We start from the raw sequence: 25,422 nt of genomic DNA, 5'->3' as shown, positions 1-25,422 counted from the left end.
CTGTCTCCTTGGATGAGCGACATTTGCACACCGCGGAGTAGGTACTGACGTTGGCATTTACTTCAGGGAACAACTGTCGCATACCTGGCACTGCGTGTGACATTGTTGTATGTTTTTCTCTGCACATGGGCTTCCAGCTCCTGGAGATTTTGGAATATCCATGGATCGTACCTCCTATGAGTCGATGAACACTCGCGTGCGACCGACGGCCCAGCATGTAACACTAGGACGTAGACGGTTGAAGTGCGTCGTAGTCGAAACATGACGGTAGATACAGATTGTCGAGCTCATCTTCATCCCTCGTCTGGTCAACGAGCCAGTAAATCCAGTCGTGTTCTTGAAGCCTCGTCACATAACTAATGTTGAATATGGGCGATGCTGTTGTTTCTCGTGCGCACTCGCTTGTCCGAATGATATCTGGCATTAGTTGGGACGATGACTTGTCAAGTCCTTCAAATCTTTATCATGCCTCCACCACACTTACCGTGCCATTGCACTTTGTGCGCGGCCCTTCATGTGCCGACAAGTAGCTCAAGTTGTGGTGCTCGTCTGCGCTCGCAATGCCGCAAGCGTCTACTGTGGTTATTGAGACTACCAGAAAGGTACATGCCATCATCCTAGGCCCATTCGAGCGATACCAGAAGCGATATGCGATGGGTCCAGATGACGCTGTCGACACAATGACCGCAGCTTGGTCTGAAGTTGCGATCTGCTCTGCACATCAAATGTCGAAACCATTGTTATATTCGGAGTTACACAGCGTTGCCCTATATCAGGAACAGGCAACAGGGAGTGAGCGAGGCAGGAGCAGAGCCGCACGCTCGCAGCAGCAGTGGCAGTCGCAGCCCAACAAATTGCCGTCGATGACATCTGGTGGCCCGTGCGAAACGACGAGCCTTCGCCCTTCACCACACACAAAACCAAGTTGCGTCTTTTTTGGCGACACCGCTTCTCCTACGAACCACACCTTCACCTCGCCAGCCGATCACAATTGGCAACCTGACCAAATCTGCCTTACTGCCAACTCTTCTGAGAAACCGGTACGTGTACTCCGGCGAGGTACTTGTCACTTGCGCGATTTCTCACGGGCGCATCGGCCGCCCACAGCAATTCGCCCCTCTTCTGCCTTCAAACCACCACTGCCACCGCCCTCACGCAAGTGACTGACCCGCGCGCGACTTTAGATAGCCGGTGGTAAAACTGGCTCCCAACCGTCACCACGGCTTCGCCGACAGCCTTTAACAATTCCATCCCACACCGAGATAGGCACATCCAAAACACCATCCCTCCACCACCACCCTCGGCCTGAGTACGACCCAGCCATCCCAAGTCTTGTTTTTGAGTTGTTGCAACAACAACCTCACCCATCGGACGACACCACTCAGCTGCCGCATAAGAGCCACTTTGAAGCTCTTTCCCGCCCGGGGGAAGAGTCTGGCAAGCGCCATCTAGGAACAGTCCGCCTCGACTTCGCACCTTTCAAACCTCCTTAACACCTCTTCGGAGACTCGGGCAAACAACTTTCACCAACAATCAACATCTCCCAGCCTTCGTCAGCAGGGGTATGGCACCTAGCGCCATTGACATTCTACCAAACACCTTCGATTCTCTGTCGTTGAAAAAGACGACAGACTACATCGATATCAATTCCGTCTCCGACTACGATAGCGGAGCGGGCTTTCAAGGTGGCGCGAAGAATGCAAGAGGAATGATTGGCGCTGCGCTGCAGCAGCACATTGACAAAATCGACACGGATGACTGCGATGCGGGCGCCGAAGATGCCTTCTTCGTCGCGGACCTAGGAGAGGTCTACCGCCAGCACGTCCGATGGCAGAAGCGTCTGCCACGTGTCACACCACACTACGCTGTGAAGTGCAACCCAGACACTTCGGTCTTGCGCCTGTTGGCCAAGATGGGAGCTGGCTTCGACTGTGCCAGCAAGGCCGAGATTGAGCAGGTCCTCGCTATTGGAGTAGCTCCATATCGCATCATCTACGCTCAGCCATGCAAGACCAAGAGCTACCTCAAGTACACTGCCAAGACAGGTGTCCGGCAGATGACTTTTGACAACACCGATGAGCTGTACAAGATCAAGCAGATTTACCCATCTGCTGAGCTTTTCCTGCGCATCTCGACCGACGACTCGGCGAGCTTGTGCCGACTGAGCCAGAAGTTCGGTGCTGCCATGGATGTCGTTCCAGATTTGCTGTCACTGGCAAAGGAACTCGAGCTGAATGTGGTCGGCGTAGCTTTCCACGTTGGCTCTGGAGCATCTGATCCACTGGCATTCCGTCAAGCCGTCAACGATGCGCGTTCTGTCTTCGATCAAGGCGCCGCCCTTGGCTTCGACATGCACACGCTCGACTGTGGTGGCGGCTTCGTCCCAGAGACGTTCGATGAGATGGCTCCGGTCCTTGCTTCCGCCGTCGACGATCTCTTCCCACCTCATGTTCGCATCATCGCTGAGCCAGGCCGGTACTACACAAGCACTGCCTTCACTCTTGCATGCAACGTCATTGCTCGTCGCACAGTCGAGGACAAGCTTCTTGGCGGAGACACAAGCTACATGCTGTACATGAATGACGGTGTGTACGGCAACTTCTCGAGCATCATCTTCGATCACCAGCATCCAGTTCCGCAAGTCTTGCGCAACAGTGATCGCCCAGACTGCTACAACTATGCTTTCAGTGGCGATTCGATGGTCGACTCCGGTTATGCGTCGGGCGAAGAGGACACCACTCTTTATCGAAAGCCAATCACCTACTCCGTCTGGGGCCCCACTTGCGATGGCATCGACTGCATTTCTGAGAAATGGACCTCCAAGCACCTGGTCAACACCGGTGACTGGTTGTACTTTGAGGAGATGGGTGCCTATACCAAGTGCTCTGCCACTCGCTTCAATGGCTTCACTGACAAGCACGAGACCATCTATGTTTGCAGCGAGCCGGACGCTGTTGAGCTTCTGGATTTGTGATCCACCATGGGTCATGGGTTATGCTGTTCACATCCGCTCAATGAGGAACTGGGCTGCAAAGTACGCTTACTGCGATAGACTGGCGTTTGGACGAGAGCATGCTCTCAAAAGTACTTCATCATTTTGTGCATAGTGTCTAGTCTTCATATCTTTCATGCACCGCTGTGTTCAATATCTCTCTGCACGGAAGACGCATCGTCAAGAACTTTGGGCCTGGCTGACAAGGATAGGCAATAAAGCTTCCGGCTTTTGCAGAATTCAGTCAGAGTCTATCACAACGTTGCGGGAATACTGCGAACAGAACCTCTTGCATTCGCTTCGAGTTGAAGGCTGGCTCACAGGTTGATTGCTCCTTCTACTTCTTCTTTTCTCATTGTACCACTCTGATTGATAGCAGACCCGATCTCAAGAATCAATATCGATTTGCCTGATGCGTATAGCTCATCAAAAGTCATTCGACCAAGGTGCAAAATTATTCTCCGAACGCACTGTTCACACGTGCGAGCTTAATGAATCCAAGCTGGATCCCTGGTGCTTTACGGAAGCTGGTGCCGAGCATTACTGTATGCTTGTTGCTTGCTTGTTTTCTACCACTTGGGATCATGCAATCTCACACGAGGAGGGACATTGAGTTCTCGTTGAGCATGCGTACGGAAGTATTTCATCAGTTTCACTCATGAGCTGATCCTCTGCTCTACCTCGAGAGAGTAGTTCCTCGATCGCATCACGCTCGTTGCTGCTCTGCTGACCATTCTCTCATTCATCACGCTCCTTTCAAAATCAAGCAGCAAGCAGCTGGCAGCATCAGCGAAAATGAAGTCCTCTCGCCGAACTCTCACTTTTGTGGCGACCGCCCTCTCCCAACTAGCTTTCGCTCAAGACAAAGATTTCAACAACAACGCCAAAATCCCAACCACATGCTCCAATGGCTTCGAATCCCGCTCCGACACCGTCTTCCTCACCCTCCCATACTCCTACGACTCCGTCGCACCCCTCGTCAGCGACTTCAGCAACCTCAGCTGGGCCAACATTTCCCCCGTAACCCTCAACGGAACAAACAATACCCCCGGCACAGCACGAGCGTTTTCCTTCGGAGGAGCGGATTTTGTACAGACATTGTTGTCGTATGATAAACCGCCTTCGCTGGGACCTTTTGTAGAGGTTCATAATTCCGCTCCTGTGACTTTGTAGATTCCAAAGGAGAGTGTAGAAGAGGACGGGAAAACGAATTTTACGCTTTGGTTGGAAAGTTTGAGGTTTGAGGTTGAGGGCGTTTGTGGAGGGAGGGCTAGTCAGGTTAATTGGACGGTTAGTCTTTGTTCGGATGTGCCGGATGTTGCGAAGGGGATGTTGCATATGGTTCATACGGGGTTTGTGGAGAATGTTGGGAAATTGTTGGGAGGGGGGACGTTTGAGAGTTGTGAGGGGTTGGAGGGTGGAGAGGGTGGGAAGGAGGGTGGTGGAGAGAGTGGGAAGAAGGAGGCAGAGGAGGGTAAGGAAGAGAAAGATGAGGATAAGGACGAGAAGGAAGGAGAGAAGGATAAGGATGAGGATGAGGACGAGGATGAGGAAGAGGAGGACGAGGATGAGGAAGAGGAGGACGAGGACGAAAAGGAGGACGAGAAGGACGAAAAGGACGAGGACGGAAAGGAAGACGAGGAGGAGGGAGGAGAAGAAGAAGAGGATGAGGAGGAAGATAAGAAGGAGGACGGAAAGAAGGGTGGGAAAGATGAGAAGGACGGAGAGAAGGAGAAGGCAGGCAAAAAGAAGAAGCCCTCACAGAGCTACGGAGAGCCATCTCACTATCGACGATGGGTTGCCTGAGCTGAAGGTCTGCTTCGTGTCATCTAGAAGCTCTCGCGAAGTTGGAACCATTTCGATAGCTTCGCAACGTGGAGGACATCGGTTCTGTTCAAGACATTCAGCTGAATGCCGAACGTGGAGGAAATCGGTCCTGGAAAACTCTCAAGTCCAATTGGTAGAATCATATTTATTATGACATTCATCATTATCGAAAGCATTTGTATGTAATGCTGATACTGCAGTCGTTAGTCGTCAATGCTTGGCAAGACACCTGGCGGTGAAGCAACGACCACCTATGCAGGGGCAATTGTCGTCCGAGCAGAAGTAGCGCTGGCTAAGGTTTGTTTGCAGCTGCCATCCCGTTTTTCCAAACTCTTTCTCTGCTTCTTCTCTTTCGCCGTGTCTTGCTGTTACTCCATAAGGATGTGTTTCCACCCAAGCCGTACGCCAAAATCAGATAACCTCCTGCCGTTGCCAGCGATGTCCTGTCCCGATGGCCGCCAAATGATGTCCAAAGCAACCTCCAAACGCCAACGGCACGCCTGCGTCGTGCCCAAGTCCAAATCTTCATGGCTGCTTGTTGCAGCTCAGCCGTCACTTTCGCTACAACTTCCCTCCGCGCTGCGAAGTCTCTTTCCCAGATCCCAGCTCTGCGTTCGCAGGGCGCCGTCCTCGCCTCTTTCTGGCGCGACTTCGCTATCCATCAGGTGTCGACGCTCAACCGTGCAGCCTGGTGCTCCGTACTCTCTTTCACAACACGCCCAAACCTTGCCGTGGAACTTGGTCGAACTCGAATCCGCTTCATCACAATCTTCGCTGTCACTGCTGTCTGGACATGGGAGGTACCTGTCGGTCGTCATCCCTTGCCACTCCATCAGCTGGGTGCATTGCAAGTGTCATTTGGAGCAAACTTACCCGGATGGAAGCTACAGCATGTTTGGAACAGCTCGGCCTTCGTCAAACTGTACTTGCAGTTCGAACACTCGACCAGTTCTGCCGCCGTGGCGCGAGCGAGAGGGAAAGGAGTCGCAATACGCTCCGGGACCTCGAACAGCTCAATGTTGTCTGTGCCCTCTGGATGTATGACCAGAAGGAACTGCCGGGATTCGTCAATGACCTCCTCACAGTCCCCAAGAGCAAAGCAATTGTCGGGTATGTCTCCCAACAGGCTGTAATCGGGCAACTTGAGGAACTTGTGATCCATCGGCTTGACGAGAGATGACGCATCTGGCCGCGTCGTCCGCCTTCTCCATTCCTGTCCATCCTGCACTTGGACGACTTCGAAGTTGTTGCCTGCGTATTGCTTGAAACGGTCTGTGCGAAGTATGTTCTCAAGTAGCGTCGCGCTGTCCCGAGGGGCTTGTGACGCGTATCGGCGGCGTTTGAGGGTCAGGCAGAGCACCATCTGCAGCCGACGCAGCAAGTCGATAAGATTGAGCACGTGGAAAGCAGGCGCGAGGTCGTCGGTCGTTGCGGAAGCGATGAGTCTTACTCGACCTGCCACGGTGGGCGACAGAGTCTCAGCTTCAGCTCGTAAGGATCTTGCCATCTCGTGGTGACGCAACTGGGATAGGACAGAAGGAAAGAGGCTCATCTTCGACCATCAGGTCCAACGACCTTTTCAATGAAGACGAGCATTGGTAACACAACAGAAACAAGTCCTCCAGATGACCCTGCATCACACGGCGTCGAGTCCACCGCCATGATGTCTGGGTCTTGTTGATGCTCCTTTGCTCTCTTTTGGCGGTCCACTGCTGGAGGGGTTGCACCGTTGCAGCCAGAGTTTTGTGGTGGATCCATCCTACATGTAACAATACCTGTCTCCGCAGCCGCACTAGTACGGGCCGTGGCAGGGCGGCATCTGCAGTCAGGGGGACCACATTTCAGCGCGAATTGCATCCAGCAACTTGGATCGAGACACCCCACGCTAGCAGGTAGCTGCCATTGCGATGATCCGGTGAGGTTGCTTCTGATGGCGACCGTCCCTTCATCATTGTATTGCCGACATCTATCACATCTAACTGGTCCCGCTCGCTTTTGGGCAGCACTGGATCGAATACACCAAGCGGAACTAGCGGCCCTGCGGCATAGCAGCCGGGTTACCATGTATAACTATGCGGAGTCTCATCGGCAGCTGTTGAAGAATGCTCCGCTCGTTCTGGAATATATTGTGTCCCGTACTGAAGTGAGGGCGCCGGCCAAGACTCTCCATTCTGCAGCAGATTCTCACCTGTGTAGCAGCTCAGGCTACTAGCTATCGAAGGTACAGCGGCTCTTGTGCATGGGAAACCTGTCGGCTGCTGGAGGCACACGCACACGCACACGCATGCACTCGAAGCGCAACTGACCAAACCGAAATGTTTATTCCCCAATGGGCAGCAAAGCTGTCGGCACGATACGGGCTGATTCACTGAAGTCGATAAAGACTGCACTAGCCATGCAGCGGACTCTGATGGTTGCATTCTACTGCTATCGCTGCAGCATCTGTGTCGATCCGCAGTATATGGATCCTAGAAGTCCCGGGCATTTGGGTACAGGAGCATGCGCCGAACGAAATTCCTCTATTGGCTCCGCGACAGGGGATCTCGCGCCTAACGCGTCTTCTGATCCCTGCACGGTGCCTGCATCGGATTACACGCTGTGCACGAACGCATATGTTACACAGCATACGGACTGCGCGTCTGGAGCATCGCCATCGCCGCTTATTGGAGAACAGGCGCGTCGGAACCTTCAGGCTTTTCAAATGCTTCTATTCGAGTGCATGATCTGGCTGCTCGTGTCCGGTTGTGGCCTGGGAGAGTATGGTTGAGCATGCAGTCCGCAGTCGCTAAGCACTGCATCATGCTCCTGATTGCTGTCCAGGCCCCTACTTACTCTCCACACCGTTGTCTCAGCGGGACTGAAGCCGGACTTGCATAAAGTCATGGGGTCGCGGGTGTAACCTTTGGATTGCTGTTCTCTCGACCGCCTTTTCGCCATCAACCCTGGTCCACAATGTGCGTCGCGGCAGTGCACCTAGGTCGTCCGCTTGGGAGCGCGCTTGCTGCACGGGCCGATGCATGAACAGGTTGGTGGCACTGTGGCAGGACCATCGTCCTGGTTGTCCAAACTCGGTTGTTGGTAAAGGCAGGTGGTAGCACTGGATAGTCGTGGTGTAATCCCAGCTCTTCACCGCATTCATCACGACGACGCCACTGCAGACCTTGGACCGTCACCGCCACATTCTCGACTCTTCCGCAATGCCTCCGCCTGACACGATGGCACCGTGTCATCGTCGCCATGGTGTTGCAATGCTTGCAGTTCCTGCCAGGTTCGTCGAGTCTCACAAAACCCTATGGCCACTCACGGGAAGTGACATGAACGATGGATCGTGGGCGTCATGTGAACCAGATTGTCGAGATCTCACTCAAGGTTCCCAAGGTCTTTGACTGCGGCCACTTGCAGCGGATAGATGCCTTCCCCACACGCAGCCGACAGCAGTGCCGATCTGGTTGCAGCATGTCCATTGGAACATGCCGTCTCCGTTCTGAGCGTATGCGAAACCGTATGGGATCATTACTTTGTCGCCTGCGAGGGAATCAAGGTCAGTGAGACTGCCGCATAAATTCAAGTATGATGCACTGACCTGGGTGGTAGCTGCATCTCTCCTCACGATTATTTCCGGGTTCGAAGTCCATTCTACAGTGCTGGCACGTCTCATACATCTTCCTCTTCCGAGAGGACTTTCCAGATAACGGAGCCATTCCCGAATGCGTGAGCACTGGAGCAGGCATCAAGTATGCCGTTGCCAAATCCATGGAACTCTGTTGCGAATGCACCATCATCCTCAATAACTTCCTCAAAGCCCTCGGTGGAGCCATTTCAATCGCCTCATTGATGTCATTTGGCTGTCGTTGTTGCATTCCTGCCCCCGAGGCTAGCATCTCGCAGTCGACGCCGTGTCGATGTCGTTGGCGTGGTGTCATGACGGTTTTGGGAGAGACTGCTGCACTCCGGTTGTTCGCTTCGTACTCCATGTCCATCGCGTAGTCGTCGACATACATTGTTGCGGTTTCTGCTTGCTCTTTCTGGTGCTGGTCTACACGTCGGAGCCAGCGAGAGGCCGGAGAGGAAGGGGCATCGCCTGTCGTGTTTCGGTAGCCCATGGTCGCGGTCCAATGGCTCGATGAAGCTGAATCGCGATTGTGTTTCAGAAGCTCAACCCAAGAGCTTGTTGGGTGTCGACGATATGGTAAGAATGGCTAATGCGATGCTACTTGTAGCAATGATATGTAATTGTTAACAACAAGAGTGAGCACGCAAAGTTGCTTGCTTATCTTAGGTGTGATAGTGAAGGTCAAGGAACTGGCAACCTTGAACTCCGCGGTGGTCGCGAAGGCAACGCGTCTCTCGGGTTGCGAAGCGCGGTTTACCGTTGCGGTTGGCGGAACTCTCGCGTAAATTGAGCTGGAGCTGAGCAGAAAGGCGAATATTTGCCGAAGCCAAACCTTATTTAACTGACCTTCACTTCGTATTCGGGCTGATTGAATTAGGGCTCGTAGCAATGCCTTGACGTTCGGAATGATTGACGAACGCTGCTTGTTTGAGCTTGATTGCATGTTTGCTGAGAGAATGAATCTAGTCTGCTATATTGGTCAGACGGAAAGCGGTTAAATGTCGATGAAGTGACGTCTGGTGGCTCTTCAGACTTGTAGGGATGCAATGGGTCTTGTGGGTCTTGGTATACATCAGATACGATATATTCAATGAGTGTTGATGTCAAGAGCTTTTCGAGAGGGCGCGTTAAGCGCGGTATCTTTTTTGTAGGCGTGGGATGTATAAGCTCATCGTCCCGCGATCACTTAGCGCTGCCATTGAACAACCAGGGGTTGGACGGCCGATGGGGCTTGCAGGCTGATTCCGCTGACAGAGTTTTTCAGATGTTGTCTTCTTAGCTGTTTCGACGAGGTTGACCAGAACTTCGGCGTTCGGTCCAGCTTTTTTGAGGTCAACTCATCAGCGTCATTATCGCCCAGCTTTTCGTGATCGACTTGGATTTTCGGAAGTCGCTTGAGCTCTCTCCTGATGACACCTCAGCGTTGTTCGAAGCTTGATGGCCCACTATTACTCCTCTGTCCTCGTCCGATGCTCACATCAGCACACATCCAACTCCATACATGGCTCTCTCAACATCTCCCTTCACCATATACCAATCAGCTCTCCTCTCAGCGAACTCATACACCTCTTCCGCTGGGAAAATGCCTCGAAACCTCTGAGTATCCGCAATAATCGCAGCCAACTCCTTCGCTTGCGCTTGCGTTTTTGTAGTTTTGCTCCCTCCGCCGAGAATACTAGCCCTCTTTCCCTGCGCGTTTGCTGCGAAATAACTCGCCGGTGGGTCGATGTGCACGAGGAAGATCCCGCTCAGCTCGCGTAGGGCTTCGTAGTAAGGTATAAGAGGCTTTTGGCGAAGTGTGGAGATGAAGGAAGCGTAGTGGTTGATGTCGGAAATGAGTCTAATGGCGCCGTCAACCGAGATGCGTTGGCGCTTGAAGTGTTTGCAGAGTGCGGTGAAGAGTCGGAGCCCGACCTCTTGGTTGAAGACGTCGAGCATATTCTTGTCGGTGCTGCCGACCAGCATACCGGTATGGCCGGAGACCATGTCAACTACTTGCTTGGCTGTCGTGGAGGGCCCGATGTCGACGACAGGTGAGTCGACTGTAGGGTTGAAATCGGTAGGAGTCTGTGTCGTGGCGCAGATGTATTCGACTTCATCCATGAGGACATCTATGCCTTTGTTGAGTCCTGCAGCAACGCGTTCATCGAGCATCTGCTCAAACTTTTTCTTGTCTTTCACAGCGGGATCGAGGAAGTCATCGCGGTCGATGAGCTTTGTGGCGATCAGCTCTTGCGAGTAGAAGACATCGATCATTTGCTGTATGAGATCACCAACGTTGACGAGCTCGAGGAACGTCACCAGAGGCTCGACGCCGACATGAGCAGTTGATCCCGCGGATACGCCGTCGCTCGACTTTGATTCTTCTTTGAACTTGCGCACTTCACGAGGGTTGTACTGTCCGAGATGGCCGACAGCCTTGTCAAAGCCGTTCCTAACGTGCCTTGTTCCAAGGATATCCAGCAGAGTGACGAACATTGTACCACATTGCTTCTTGGCCTCTTCTCCTCGCTCGCCGCCAACCTGAACCATAAGTGCTGTACGTTCAATTGACGCTTTCGCAATATGCGTCAAATTCAGCGCGACCTCAATGCTGAACAGCGACTTGATTCCCTCTAATCGCGAGTTGAGGATTGCAGTCTTGGCGGCGAGTTCTGTTGTGGGCGGCTCTTGTGCCGGCGTGCCTGGCCGAAGTGGAGAGGCACCCAGAGCAGGAGAAGCAGGCCTGCCTCCAGTATATGAGGTGTCGACTGAGTTCAGGTCAATTGCAGCAGATGACCTACTTGCGGCATTGGTAGGCTTCGGAGTGGAAGTACCCGGAAACATATTGACTGGCATCATTACCACTTTCCTGAAAGAGGACAGGAAATCTCGCTTGGCTGCTTGTCGGTTGACGTTGGACATGAAGAACGCTTCAGTGGATGCTTCGTGCTCCGACAGCTCCTTCTCCCATCGGCTGACCTCTGCTTCTGCCTTGGAGCGGAAGACTTCAAACTCTTCACCGAGATACCGATTCATGTCCTTCTCAAAGCACTTGACTAAGATCCGCTTAGAAGCTTCTGCAAAGTCTGCTGGTGAAGCTTTGGTCGGCTTGAGGGCTGCCACGAGGCCGAGTGCTTGTCCGAAGGCGCCTGCGACAGCCTTGACATATACCTCATTGCCACGATTCAGTGCCTCTCTGAAAAGTGTTGCGACGTACTCCAAAATCAATTCTTCGCAGAGCCGACGCCAGAAAGGAGTCAACACATCAACCTCAGGTGGAAATGTCGCATCAATGACACTCGCTTGCTGAACCATGGCCGCAGCCAAGCTATCAAAGAATCGCTGCGATGGGCTGAGATCCACATGGCCAGGCGCACAGCCTTCCAAGCAGTCCAGTGGCTGTCCTAAGCGCCTGGTGCGTGCCATGATATCGTGATTTGAAATGAACGAGTCTATCGCAGCACTCCCGCCGTTTAGGGTCACAAGCACATGTGCATAGCGATGCATTCGTCCAGTCACGTCGTCGGCGTGGTAGCCTTGCTCGAATTCCTTCAGAACGGCATTTTCGAACACGCCAATCATAGAGTCAATTTGCTGTTGGCGCTGTTCCCACCCACTGGCAAGGTCGCATTGAGCAAAGCGTTTGAGATTTCTGAGTATCTGAGCTTGCTGTTCGGGGTCTCGATAGAGGCGGAAGATATTTGCATCTGAATGGCCCTTTGAGCATGCGAGGTCCAAGTACAATGGACCTAGAGCACCATACACCTTACCAAACTCATGCCGCGCGTAGCCACGTATTGATCGCACTCGCTCGAATATACGCAGTGCGGCTTGCGGATCTGCTTGTGGAATGGTCTGAGAAGGGGCAGCAGCAGCAGATCCATTCAATGTCAACTCATCGAAGCCATCCGCAAGCGTCCCTCGCTTCTTCGGTGGTGACTTGGGCGGAGGCTCAATCGACTTTCTGTACCGCTGCTCCTCGACTCCCGCATCGAACATGGTCGTGCGTCGGCCATCACCTGTTGTGCCATTTATGCTGCCTGTTCGCCGCGTCTCGGCACTCTGCCTCGCCGTCTGCGCCTCCGTCTGCCTCTTCATGGCTTCTTCCGCGCGCTGCCTGGCCTCCAGCTCGTTCCACGCGCCCATGGCGTGCAGCTTCGATATCCATCGTGTATCATCGTACACCATTTCCCGCAGTCTGCGAGAGACGCGCGCGAAGCGACATAGATCTGGCACGGGCAGATAGTCGAGGATCGTCGCTATGAGCTCTGCTGGCAACAGCGGCTTTGACTCCACCAGCTGCGTGGAACGCAGCGAATTGAGCACATGGCCGCTGGACCGCGCGTGTGTGCCATCGATCTGGACCTTCTTCAGGGCATCGAAAGTCGAGGGGTTGCGCGAGTGCCGCTTCGAGGCTGTCGTCGTGGGCGTCGAGCGGCCGCTCATACCGGCGACGTGTGCTGCTGCTGTCCTTCTCGCCCGCAAGAATAGACTTTGGCAGTCTTTCGCCGCGCAATAGACTTTCCCACACGTGTTGTCGTGGCAGGCATCGATGCTGATCCAAGTGACGTCGGTCCCTATTTTTCTGGCCTGGGTCTGGGTCTGCACTCTGCAGTGGGCAAGGAAGTGGGAAGCCGACTGTCGCCGACGGCATCGCAACACAGCGTCCGATCTGCATGCTTCACCCACGCAGCACGCTTTGCTTGATCTGCCCTCCGCGCCGCGATCTGCCTGCGCTCCGCATGCCGCCAGACCAAGGAACAGCGCACGACCGCATCGTCGCTTGCATTCTGTCTTGGGCAGGCCGTTGGGCGACGACGAGTCGGACTGCTACCCAACGCTGCCGGCACTAGACTGCCTCTCCCACCTCGACATCCGTCACAGAAAAGCCTGCGCTCCGCGCGCGAGACCAGCTATCCATGTGCTACACAATGGAGCATCACGAGGCCCAGTCGCACCATTGCAGTGCACGCCAATGCACACTTAACATGCTCATCGCGCCGTGTGCCCGGTAGGTGTTGTTCTCGCCCTTTTCCTTCGCTGGTTGTTGCCACTACTCTCGTGCTACACTCAGTCGTGCATTGTTACCATTGGCACATTGCTTAATCAGTAATATCCCCACTCTATCCTGTACAGTCCGGAGACAGTGATATCAATAAACAAGAGCTTCGGGATGTGCTGGCCAACGAAAGTCGACGAATACCGTCCTCCTGCCCCACGCTATGTGAGGACGACGAGGAGATACAGCAGGACGTACTCACCATCTCCTCCACCGGTGCGCCGCATAGAGCGAACATATATACGAAGAGCGCCTGAGCCACTACCTCCTCCGCCTCCGCCGATGAGCCAGCTCCCTCCGCCACCACCTCCACCTCCCATGTCGGTCTATCCTCCTTCTACCAAGGCTCCTTCAGTTCCTCCGCCACCTCCAGCCCCGTCCTCAAAGCCACCATCTAAGGCCCCTTCTGCAGCCCCGCCCGCTGAAGATCCGCCAAAGGAGCCATCTCAGGCGCCCTCCAAAGCTCCTTCGAAAGCGCCATCGAAGGCTCCCTCCAAACCTCCCACCGAAGCTCCTTCAAAGGCGCCTTCCAAGCCTCCCACCGAAGCTCCTTCGAAAGCGCCATCTAAGCCACCTACCGAAGCACCCTCCAAGGCCCCGTCCAAACCTCCAACCGAAGCACCTTCTAAGGCTCCTTCAAAGGCACCATCCAAGGCCCCGTCTAAGGCGCCCAGCGCTGCACCGTCGCAAGCAAAGAGCAAGGCGCCTTCTGCTGCACCGAGTGGAACAAAGGGTAAGACATCGGCGAGTGAAGCTGGGTCAAGAAGGTCCATATCTAACTACATTGAAGTCGAGAGCGAGTCCGGCAGCAGCAGAGCAAGCTCTAGCAGCGGATCCAAGTCTGGACCCAAGTCCCATTACTCTATGCATGAGAAAGAAACCGAAGTACGGCGATACATGCGACCACGAGATGACTGGGAGACATATCGTTACGTCGATGCTCCTCCACCTCCACCTGCTGTCCGAGAATACAGTAGAAACAGGAGCGTAAGTGGCAGACGAGACTATGGAGGCCCACGGAGCAGCTTTGATCGGGAACTGAAGATCTCGATCAAGCGATGATAAATCTCGCCGGCATGTGTTGATGACAGAGGAGCGTGCCTGCTTCTATTTCTCTTCTCTTCTGAAGTTTGTGTTTGCTTTATAAGTGCACGCCTACTTCTTGACGCATGTTTCGTATAGCGAAGCGTTGTTACGACAGCGACTCATGTGTGGTTCTAACGGCCGATTTTAATGAGTATATACTATAAAGCACTGTACTTCTCAATGTATACTGTGTCTCTTGCGCGCGTGCACCAGTGGTCGCACCGGTACCATACGCAGATAACTCATCAGCAGCAAGTCTCACATGCCTACCCGACATGTGCGACGATCACTCGAAATGATGACCTTGAAGTTGCATGTGATGATGGAGAGGCGATGGCTGACAACGCCACGTGGCTGAGCCTTCCCTCGTCGAAACCTCATCGTCACAGCTTCCGTGCCTCGACTCGCGACCAAAATCAGAACTTGCGACACCCGGACACATCCATCAACACGCGACACCTCTGGCAACACAAATTAGTCCTATCACGCGATCACCTCGGAATGCAGCAATAAACGAAACCTCGCAAGGAAGCAATGTGCCTGCACGAGAATGGCAATTCGCGTCTTCCTCCGCGATGGACCGCAAAGGGCCATCGCCTTGGCCACCGATTCTCACGTCTTGATCTTCCGACATAGTCCTTCAACTTCTGGGCAGCAGACCAAGTATGGTTCTTCGACATCCATTTCTGAGTCCGGAACCCCGCGATGCATTGTCGAATTCTCTCCGTGGGGAGAGCAAGACATGAACGGGTACAGAACCCTGTCTTCGCTGTCAATTCAAGGAACACTCGGCTTGGTCACTATCAACGGCGATGTTTTTCTTTGTGTTGTGAACGGCAGCTCGAAAGTTGCGGAAGTGAGGCCTGGAGAACGAGTCAACCGTATCCTGAGCGTGGAATTTCACTGCCTGAATTCGAGTCAATACGATCACTTGCTGCACGATCAAGTGAATCCTTTCCCTACCGATCATCTCGACGCGGATGGCTTTGATCATGGAGGTCATCGTGAACCACTTCTCGAGCATCCGTGCATGGCGCTGAAGAAGCTGCTCTCTGGAGGGACATTCTACTACTCTGCAGATTTTGACCTGACAAAGAGGATACAGGATCGACCTGCTGAAGCAAGCACGATTTCAATTGACAGTTTGGATGCCGGCTTTCTTTGGAATACGTACATGATTCAACCACTTGTCGACTTTCGGAGTAGGCTGAGCAGGAGAGAAAAGGAAGCGCTGGACGCGAGTAGGATTTTGACGTCTGCGATCAGAGGGTTCGCCGGAACTGTCCCTGTGCCACCTTCAAGCTCACCTGCGAGGAAAGAGAACAGAGGGCTACCTAGCAACATGACATTGATTTCGAGACTTTCGTGTCGCAGAGCTGGCACGAGGTTCAATGCACGAGGTATTGATGACGACGGCAACGTGGCGAACTTCTCTGAGACCGAGACGATCTTCACGACGGATCATCTCTGTTTCTCTTACGTCCAATGCAGAGGTAGCGTGCCTCTTTTCTGGGAACAGGCCTCTGGTCTGCCGGGACAGCAGAAAATCACAGTGACAAGATCCTCAGAGGCAACACAGCCAGCCTTTGACAAGCACATGCAGCGATTGTCGGAGACGTACGGCGATATTGTGGTCGTAAATCTGCTCAGCGAGGAGAAGCCCCAGGAGCTGCAGTTGACGAGACAGTACATGCATCACATTGACAGTTCTACTTTGAATCACCATACCAAGGGAGCCGAGTCAGAACATCGACATATTATTCCGGTCAACTACGACTTCCATGCGGAGACGAGGGGACCTAATGGGTACGAGGCCGCAAGCGGGATCAGGAGGTGGATTGAGACTGCTGCTCGCGCGTTCGAGTACTACCTGTCTCAAGACAGTGCAGAGCTCATCACCGAGAACGGAAAGCAACAATCGGTACTTGGACAGAACGAGATCTTGAAGCAGGCTGGGGTCTTCAGAACGAATTGCTTGGACTGTCTCGATCGCACGAATCTAGTGCAGACCATCATCTCGCAGATTGCTTTTGAGATCTTCTTGGAGCAACAAGGCGAGCACAGACCGACTTCGGATTTCTGGGCGAGGCACGGCATGCTGTGGGCTGACAATGGCGATGCACTGTCTAAGATATATGCCGGAACAGGAGCGCTCAAGTCTTCGTTCACCAGATCCGGCAAGATGTCGTTGGCAGGTACTCTGGCTGATATCAGGAAGTCAGCTCAGAGATTCTATATCAACAACGTGGAAGACAAAGGTCGACAGACGACGATGGATATGCTGCTCGGTCGCCTGGTGGGCCAGACTTCTGTACATCTGTTCGACCCAATCAATGATTGGGTGATGGGAGAGCTGAATCGCAGAGCGCCAGAGTTCACTCACTCAGAGAAGATCAACATCTGGGTAGGAACTTTCAATCTGAATGGAAAGACACACGGCATCGACGAAGATCTCAGCCCATGGCTGTGCCCCAACGTCGAAGACGAGTTCAAGGCTCCGGAAATTGTAGCCGTAGCTTTCCAGGAAATCGTTAATCTCGATGTCAATCAAATCCTCTCCACGGATCCGGTTCGACGCTCCATGTGGGAACAGGCTGTTCGCGAGACACTGAACTACAAAGCCAAGAAACGCGGTCACGAAGAATATGTGATGCTGAGAGGCGGGCAACTGGTTGGAGCCTCACTCTCTGTCTTTGTCAAAGCCAGCGTTCTGCCAAAGATTCGGAACGTTGAAGGTGCTGTGAAGAAGACCGGCCTCAGTGGCATGGCTGGCAACAAAGGCGCTGTGGCCATCCGCATGGAGTTCGCAGACACTTCGATCTGCTTGGTTACTGCCCACTTGGCTGCTGGTTTCGGGAATTACGACGAACGGAATCAGGACTATCGCACAATCGCATCTGGCCTGCGATTTCAGCATAATAGAGCCATTGACGATCACAAGACAGTCATCTGGTTCGGTGACTTCAACTACCGCATTGGCCTGGAGAACGAGCGAGCCAGGGCGCTAATCAAGAAACGAGACTTGGGCCAGCTGTACGAGAACGACCAACTCAATTTGCAAATGGTGCATGGGAAAGCATTCCCACATTACTCGGAGCAGACGCCGCAATTCCTACCTACGTACAAGTTTAATATCGGTACGGACGAGTACGACACTTCTGACAAGGCCCGGATTCCAGCCTGGTGCGATCGTGTCTTGACCAAAGGCGATAACATCAGACAGCTTTACTACGACTCGGCACCTCTGCGATTTTCCGATCACAGGCCTGTCTGGGCTCTATTCTCCTGCACTGTTAGTGTCGTGGAACAAGCGAAGAGAGATCAAATCAGCAATCAACTGTACGCCAAGCGTCGGGCGGTTGTTGGCAATCATACCGCAGGAGCGACAGCAGATAGCGACGATGAGTCTCTTTATGGGTATGAATCGATCGAAGCTGGGCTGCCACCTGCAAGCTCCGATAAGAGGAAATGGTGGCTGGACAATGGCATGCCAGCAAGATCGACAGTGCAGCCTCCCGGCGCTGGCCACATCCCGAATCCTGCCAGACCTTCAAATCCTTTCTCCGCATCGAGTGAACCAGACTGGGTCAAAGTCGAGAAGCCTGGATCAACACCACCTTCGCGGCCTGCGAGCCTGTATAGCAATGCGAGCAGTACCGTGCAGGGCGGTTCACTTGCTGGTCAATCTCAAGGCGAGATCGTGCCTAGGAAGCTCCCTCCGCCATTGAAGCCCACGCCACCGCCACAGCAGGTGAACAAGCCAGCCAACATCGATGGCACAACAGATGCCCTGGCTCGCAGTCAGTCACTGCAGTTCCCACGCAAACCTGCTCCGCCTCCAAAACCATCCAAACCTAATCTTCTGCGAACAACGTCCAACACTTCTTCTACAGCAGCCTCGGTGAAGTCTGTCCCTCCGCCGCCCGAACCCAGACGGGCGAACAATACCCCTACCAACACTACCAGAAATGTGTTCCCTCCGCCACCGATTAGAGCTAATGGCGATACAGAGAAACGTAGTACAGCCCCTGTACCTCCGCCACCTAGGAAGCCGGTGAAGACGACTTCGTGGGGAAGTGACGTGTCTACAACGAGGAAGCCAGTTGGATTACCTGAGAGCCATGAAAAGCCGCCTGCGCTGCCTATGAGGAGACCGACAGCGCCGATTATGGATGATGATGAGGAGACCGGCGGGCTAAAAGGTTGGGAGCCGTTGAAGCCGAGTTGATGATCGATGGGTTGGCATAGAGAGCAGAGGATATGATGTATGAGAAATGAATGAAAGCCCTAGTGAGCGATCTCGTGTCGAATATTGGTGATCCTCCGTCGTCTTTCACAATCGAAGTCCTGCCTGGGACAGCTCGCCTAAGAATAACTCGGCACGACCTCTGGCCTCTGCCGAATCAAATTCACCAACGGCGTAAACAATTTCTTCCTTTTTGCCACATCTCCCTCCGCTGCACCATCTTCCCACCCCCTCTTCATCTCCTCCCAACTAACCCATTCCCACCCCTCGCACTTCTCCACCTCCAAATTCTCTGCTTCTTGCTCCTCATCCTCTCGTTCACAACACATGAATATCGTAACATAATGTTTATTTTCCGTCTCCATTATATCATTTGTTGCTGTTAGGAATTCCGGTTCTTTGATGCGTAGGCCTGTTTCTTCGAGGACTTCGCGGATTGCGCAGGAAGAGAAGGTTTCGTTGAATTCTAGGTGACCGCCTGGGAGGGCGTAGGTTCCGGAGCCGTGGGAGCCTTTGCGGAGGCCGAGGAGGAAGGTGGGGTTTGAGGGGTGTTTTGTGTGGGAGGGGGAGAGGATGAAGACGCCTACGCCGACGCGGACTGTGGGGGGAGCGGATTGGGTGGAGGACATCTTGTTGAATACTTTGGGTTCCGGGCTGAGGTGGATTTTCGCGCGTTGAATGGCTTGAGGATTTCGGGCTTGAGAGAGTGAAGGTTTTGATATTTCCGAAAGTTCTTGAGTATTCGATGTATTGCTCCTTATGTGTCAATGGTTTGATCGAGGATTCGAATGCTGATTTGTAGAGTGGATGAGGTTTTGGCCTTGTGTTGATCGAGTCATAGAGCCCATGTCTACTCGTAGAAGGCGTTCACGGTAGAAAGATCTTCCGGGGATCTTCCTTGGCAATACAGGTGAGGAGAGTACTTGCCCGCAATGAGAAATCAGTGTGCGAAGTGAAGGTGCCCGATTCAAACAGGCATCGTCAACAGCAGTAGCGAAGTTCGTGTAAGTTTCCAAATTCACAGGACATTGTATCTTGACTTCTCACACGTCACGGCCGTGTATTAATGCATCAGCAAATTCGTTCATTCTCACTCGTCGTCAACCTCTCCCACACCTCTCCTCCTTCAAACCTGCTCCTCTCCCTTAGGCTCACCAGGAATATGCACAGCAGTAAGCACATCCTCATCCTGCTGCCTCTTCCTGAAGATCATTCTAGCACTCAATCCATTCGCACAGACACTGTTGTTAATACAGATACTATACCCGCAGCAACTCCTCGCATCAAGACAAATTTGTCCCGTCTTACAGTCCGAGTTTCTGCTGCAAGTTTGGGAGCTACATGAAGCATCTTGGAAACATGCCGTCTGAGTCTGGGTGACGTCGTAGCCGCAGTAGCAGTTTTGGGAAGGATTGCATTGGCGGTAGGAGCCGCAAGTGCCTGGGTTGCTGCAGCCAGTGATTTGGGCTTGTTTGATGCAAGGGAGGCCGTTGTTGGCTGTGTTGGTGAAGGAGTAGGAGTATGAGATGTCGTATTCGGATCCTTGGTAGGCAGTTTTGCTTAGGGTCGCGTGGCTGTCTTCCTGTGGGAGGAAGTATGGTTAGAATCTTGTCCGAGGAAGTACGGAAGCGAGGCGGAGGGAAAGGACTTACCCAAGTCTGTTTGTACATGGCGCAGTATTGACCTTGTGGCTGTCGGTTCTTGCTGATCACGTAGGTGTTGAAGAAGCGGCATGGAGCGGATGGGTTGGCATTGGTTTGTGCTGTGCATGCTCTGCAAATGGAACAGTCAGCAAGGTATTCGGAAGTTCTATCATAGAGAGAAAGAACACTTACGCGCCGCAACGTCTGGCATCGAATGGTTTGCCATCATTCCAGTACTGGAAGCCAACGAAAGTGCTCTTGTCGTTGCAGTCACTGGGTGCAGAGATTGCACGACTGCCGAGAAAGTTGGGTCCAGTGTAGCCTTGGACGGTGTCCACAGTTTGGTTGACGTAACCGTTGCTACCAGCAATGACAACACGGAAATCTGTACGCCATTGACCATCGTTGACTGCATTCCTAGCAGTGACGGGGCCTCCCCAGTAGACACACTTGATGAGGGTAGTGGACGGACTAGACTATAATCAGTACTGTGCTCAAGTCGTTGCTCTGGTATGACATACGGGTTGTCACATGCACCACCTTTTGGAGATGGGTCAATCGAAGGATGACGCTCGAATGCAATGCTAAAGACAAATTAGCCCACGAGCGAACTGAGTTGCCGCCGAATCGTGCACTCACTTGAAAGCTGCACAGCCATCACGGACATCGCACTTCTTCGAGCACTCCACAGCATCATATTTGTCGAGCAAGTCGTAGCCCATATAGCCAAGAGCATTGTTCATGGCTTTCAAGTTCTTGAAGGTGTTAGTGTAACCGGCTGGGGTTGGCGCCGCAAGAGCAGCGTTGCTGAGATCAGCAAAGTCGAGGAATGCTTCGGAAGTATCTGGGTTTGGGATGGGTCCCTTTCCAGCCCACAGCGGATCGCATGCGGCACGCTTGAATTTGGTCGCTGGCGTTGCCGGATCAGCCTTCTGTTCCGCTGCAGCTTGTTGTTGGATAGCAGCGGCATCGTAGTGAATAGTCTGAGATGGTGCCTATTAGACGACATTGGTCAGTTCTTCGGGTCTGCGATGTGCCGCTCACTGATCCAGAGATAAACTTGTGACTACATGAGCCTAGTTCAGACTGGTATTCTTACATCTTGCGCAATCGACGGAGTAGGCGGAGCTCCTGCTGCAGCTACAACAGCAATATCGAGCTGCAGGTCTGCGGCCAAGACTGTGACGGAAGCTGCAAGAGCAGCTGCCAGATACTTGAAAGACATGTCGCTGTCTGGAGAAAGATGGACGAGAGAATGATGTAGATCTCTTCCAGACTAGTCGAAGGTTCGAACAACGTGGTTTTATACTCCCCAGGCTTCGGTATCGACGACTCTGGAGCACTATCCCTTTAACACGTGGGGTCCATGTGCATGCTCAGCATGGCTACTTTGGAAATTGTCGGCGCTCAGAAGAGTGATTGTGGCTGCTGCTGGACGGCATCTTTTGGCTGGCTCTATTAGTAGCTCACTGTAGTGTGTACATTGATGCAGCCACTGGCAAGCATCCTTACTGCTGTGAGCCTCTAGGCACAGCCACTGGCGGCAGACGAGGAGTGCTATGTCCGATGGAGCCATGCATCTTGATCTGATGGGGCTCCAGTGGCGTCCAGCACTCCGAGGTGTAGGTTTCCAATGTGGTAATGTGGCCTGGTGAGGTCATGAGGAGGGTAACAGAGCTTCATTTCGTGATAGCATGTTTCCTGGCAACATGAGGTGAGGTCTGTGAAGCATCAGAGCTTGTAGGCCTATCGCTTGACGAAGAGATCGCTGTTGTCAGTACAGTGAACAATTTCGAAGATGCTCAACTGTGACATCTCAAGCTCGTGCCCGGCCTTGAGCTAGAGAAGCATCGTGCAGATGTTTACACTTTGTCATCAATGCCGCTTGGGAGTGGGTCCGCAAGCAGCCCGGCTGCGATTCATCAAAAAGACTGCTAGCATGTCCACTACCAATCCGCAGTGGGCAATCTGACAAGGACATGTTCAGAAGCAAAGTCGTTTCAACAGCTCCATATCGTACCAGTGATTGCACACTTCGGCACTTCCATGCCTTTGGACGTCCTGACTAGAGGCGTCAGAACGTCATCGAAGGCTTTCGCAGGACCCAACTTGGTGTTTGATGGCGTTCTTCGCGGCACATGCCAGCTCGAAGTGGAAGCATAGCTCGAGGCTATATGTGCATCTGGGGAAGAGTAGGCTTGGCAAAGCGCTACTGTGAGCTGTAGTGCATAGTGGGATAGCCGGATCGAGCCACTGATGAGCAAGCCGAGCACACGTGTGTGCTTATTCGGGGGCCCACGAGGCTTGCGCCCACTGTGCCAGAGGCTTATGCACGAAATATTGTGTTTCAAAGTCGACGGCTCTGCTTGTTTGCCATATGAAACTTTCCGTCCTGCAAAGTCGTGCAGTGCAGTGCTGTAAGATAACAGCGGTCTGTGATCGAAGTCGTCCGAGGCCCGAGACTACGCCACGTGCGCGCATAGCTACAGGCTTCGTCGTAAGTTCAGTGTGAACATGGCCTACCAGAGACAGTTGCTCGTATCGCAGGCGTGTGAAAACTTGTCGCTAGGTCTGGATTTGAAAGTCTGCGGAATGGTGAGAGGGAAAGGTACGGCAGAACAAGCCACTCAGCAGCATCCGAGCGGATGCCATGTGCTCCATCAATAGTTGAGATATATCTGGAAGCCTTTGAGTCAGTGTATCCAGGACCAGTAGTCGTCCTTGCTGTGTGCATTGCAGTCGTCTCCTTGGCGGAACGGTGTTCAAATCATGGCAATGGGATTGTCGCTCGCAGCGCTGTGTTCGTCGCTTGATTTGAGAAGGCCGTGGAGGGCACAACACGAGATTGACTCATGGCAGTCACGGCGATGCGCGAATGCACGCGGAAGTCAGTGGTTTTGGACGTGTCGAGAGGGCGGCAGGATCGCAGGCTCCGTGAAAGCTCAATCTTCGCCATATGGGTACTGTCGAGAACGCATTCACGCGTGATACTATGATCATTAGCATGGTAGTTGTCGATGGTCTTGTACGCGACCAAGATTGGATGTCGCGGCGCGTGATGAGGCCTCAGGCACAATTGAAGCACGGTTCCGCGTCAAGGCTTAGAATAGTCACCAATGACGATGGACGACTTCCAGACCCCGTCGCTCTCCAACACCGACACTTCTCCGCCCTCCATTCGAAGATACCGTCCCGCCCGCAATGCTGCCATTGAGACCTGCCTTCGTATCAACATCACACCGCATCGCCTTTACCAACCACGGACAAGGCAAGCGATATCTCTGCTAGTGATTCGACTTCCCTCTTGTGGCCGTCCAATCGATACCACTTGATTGGTGCTTTGCTGCACCCTGACCCCGGCTCGAGGGAAGCCTTTCTGCAATTGGGCATGGAAACCAGCTCCAGCATTGCCCCACATTCACGTTGACGCGGAGGGCGCGTCGAGCTTCTGAGTGAAGGTTGAAATATATGCCGGAGGCCTGTCGCGAACATGGTCGCGTGTGCATTTCCGCTATCTTTCTTTCAGAAATTTGAGAGTCTTCACAATGGCGTCGGGTGACACTTCATATCTCATCGTCGGAGCTGGCGTCTTTGGAATTTCCACGGCGTATCATTTGATCAAGAAGTATCCAAATGCTTCAATCACTGTCGTGGATCGCGATGCATGGGATGCGGACAGCAGAGTAGCAGCTTCGTGGGACTGGAATAAGGTCGTACGAGCAGACTACGACGACATTCTCTACTGCAGACTGGCACTTGAGGCACAAGACATTTTCAACTCAGAGGAACTCTTCAAACCATTCTTTCACCAAACTGGAATCTGGTGGGCATGCAGAAGCGACTACGCCCAGGACGTGCTCAACAACTACAAGAAGCTAGGTCGAAAGGCCGATCTCAAGGCCATCACCATCTCAGAGGCAAAGGAGCTGTTTGGTGGTCTGTTCAATGAGGCAGACTACGATGGCGTGAAGGAGGTCCTTCTCAACAAGACAAGTGGATGGGCAGAAGCTGGCGACTGTCTCCAAGCAGTCACAAAGAAGTCCATCGAGCTTGGCGTCAAGTATGTTGTGGGAGAAGTGCAGACTCTGCAATTCGGCAACAATGGACAGTGCACAGGCGTGAGGTTATCGAACGGCAAGTCTCTGACTGCTACGCACACAATTCTCAGTACCGGAGCATTTACATCGAAACTTCTCGAATGGAGTGCTGAAAGCAGTGGCAACAAGGAACTGCGTGCTGGCGATAGAATTCTTGCAGCTGGTATCACTACTGGCATGACCACACTCAACGACAAGGACTATGAGAGCTTCAGAGACATGCCAGTGGGTGTTCAAGGATACACCGCAGCAACGGGACCTTTCATTGGCAGTCTCCCGCCAACCAAGGACCGAGAACTCAAGTGGTGGGGTCAGACAATCTTCAGCAACAACACTGAAGTCTTGCCTGGACGCTTCATATCTGCCCCTCCCGCGAAGTCAGACTATGCTCAATGGGACACTTCGAAACGCATGAAGCAGGACATTGACTACGCCAACAACGTCTTCTATGGAAAGAAGGGTGCCAACTGGAAGTTTGACAAGTACCGTGTGTGCTGGTATGTGCTTCCCGAGACACTTCCTGACTTGACTACAACTTGCTAACTTAAACCCCCTACAGGGACGCATTCACCACCTCCGCCGACTTCATCATATCCCCTCACAGCGGTGCCAAAGGCCTCTATGTCGCCACATGCGGTAACTTCCATGGCTGGAAGTTCTTCCCTGTTCTGGGCAAATACATTGTGCAGATGCTCGAAGGACAATTGGAGCCTGAGTTGAAGGAGAAGTGGGCATGGGATCGCGAACGACCAGATCCTTCATTGAACCCAGACTGGCCACGCGCCGAGTACAAGACGCTGTTGGATCCTGTGAGGACATCGAAGCTATAGATCATGACTTCTTGCTATTGAGCGTTTGGGAACCAGATGGGCACATG

General features: G+C 53.1%; 9 protein-coding genes across 9 annotated transcripts; 5 read left to right on the top strand and 4 right to left on the bottom strand.

Moving 5' to 3' along the window:
- Positions 1–1,564: 1,564 nt before the first annotated feature.
- Positions 1,565–2,974, top strand: RHO25_013106 (uncharacterized protein; the record flags this gene model as incomplete). The annotated part of the gene is made up of 1 exon (XM_023604372.2): positions 1,565–2,974. The coding sequence occupies one exon, from the start codon at positions 1,565–1,567 to the stop codon at positions 2,972–2,974; it is 1,410 nt and encodes a 469-aa protein (XP_023450209.1).
- Positions 2,975–3,787: 813 nt separating this feature from the next.
- RHO25_013105 (uncharacterized protein) lies at positions 3,788–4,798 on the top strand (the record flags this gene model as incomplete). Its single annotated transcript, XM_065603644.1, has 2 exons — positions 3,788–4,081; positions 4,166–4,798. 2 exons carry the CDS (start codon positions 3,788–3,790, stop codon positions 4,796–4,798), a joined length of 927 nt encoding a protein of 308 aa, XP_065459716.1.
- A 566-nt stretch (positions 4,799–5,364) lies between these two features.
- Positions 5,365–6,326, bottom strand: RHO25_013104 (uncharacterized protein; the record flags this gene model as incomplete). The annotated part of the gene is made up of 2 exons (XM_023604371.2): positions 5,365–5,639; positions 5,693–6,326. 2 exons carry the CDS (start codon positions 6,324–6,326, stop codon positions 5,365–5,367), a joined length of 909 nt encoding a protein of 302 aa, XP_023450073.2.
- A 1,857-nt stretch (positions 6,327–8,183) lies between these two features.
- Positions 8,184–8,922, bottom strand: RHO25_013103 (uncharacterized protein; the record flags this gene model as incomplete). The annotated part of the gene is made up of 2 exons (XM_023604370.2): positions 8,184–8,344; positions 8,403–8,922. The coding sequence occupies 2 exons, from the start codon at positions 8,920–8,922 to the stop codon at positions 8,184–8,186; spliced, it is 681 nt and encodes a 226-aa protein (XP_023450072.1).
- A 983-nt stretch (positions 8,923–9,905) lies between these two features.
- On the bottom strand, positions 9,906–12,860 carry RHO25_013102 (uncharacterized protein; the record flags this gene model as incomplete). Its single annotated transcript, XM_023604369.2, has 1 exon — positions 9,906–12,860. The coding sequence occupies one exon, from the start codon at positions 12,858–12,860 to the stop codon at positions 9,906–9,908; it is 2,955 nt and encodes a 984-aa protein (XP_023450509.1).
- A 727-nt stretch (positions 12,861–13,587) lies between these two features.
- RHO25_013101 (uncharacterized protein) lies at positions 13,588–14,535 on the top strand (the record flags this gene model as incomplete). Its single annotated transcript, XM_065603643.1, has 1 exon — positions 13,588–14,535. One exon carries the CDS (start codon positions 13,588–13,590, stop codon positions 14,533–14,535), a length of 948 nt encoding a protein of 315 aa, XP_065459715.1.
- A 574-nt stretch (positions 14,536–15,109) lies between these two features.
- RHO25_013100 (uncharacterized protein) lies at positions 15,110–18,787 on the top strand (the record flags this gene model as incomplete). Its single annotated transcript, XM_023604367.2, has 1 exon — positions 15,110–18,787. One exon carries the CDS (start codon positions 15,110–15,112, stop codon positions 18,785–18,787), a length of 3,678 nt encoding a protein of 1,225 aa, XP_023450071.1.
- Positions 18,788–19,931: 1,144 nt separating this feature from the next.
- On the bottom strand, positions 19,932–21,673 carry RHO25_013099 (uncharacterized protein; the record flags this gene model as incomplete). Its single annotated transcript, XM_023604365.1, has 6 exons — positions 19,932–20,387; positions 20,458–20,578; positions 20,641–20,919; positions 20,970–21,032; positions 21,088–21,443; positions 21,548–21,673. 6 exons carry the CDS (start codon positions 21,671–21,673, stop codon positions 19,932–19,934), a joined length of 1,401 nt encoding a protein of 466 aa, XP_023450198.1.
- A 2,320-nt stretch (positions 21,674–23,993) lies between these two features.
- Positions 23,994–25,375, top strand: RHO25_013098 (uncharacterized protein; the record flags this gene model as incomplete). The annotated part of the gene is made up of 2 exons (XM_023604364.2): positions 23,994–25,042; positions 25,105–25,375. The coding sequence occupies 2 exons, from the start codon at positions 23,994–23,996 to the stop codon at positions 25,373–25,375; spliced, it is 1,320 nt and encodes a 439-aa protein (XP_023450197.1).
- Positions 25,376–25,422: the final 47 nt, after the last annotated feature.

Source organism: Cercospora beticola, chromosome 9 (genome assembly GCF_033473495.1).
Source record: "Cercospora beticola chromosome 9, complete sequence".
In the NCBI taxonomy this organism is placed as follows: Eukaryota; Fungi; Ascomycota; class Dothideomycetes; order Mycosphaerellales; family Mycosphaerellaceae; genus Cercospora; species Cercospora beticola.
The sequence above is the reverse complement of the archived record's forward strand: the minus strand, read 5'-3'. Positions and strand labels throughout refer to the sequence as shown.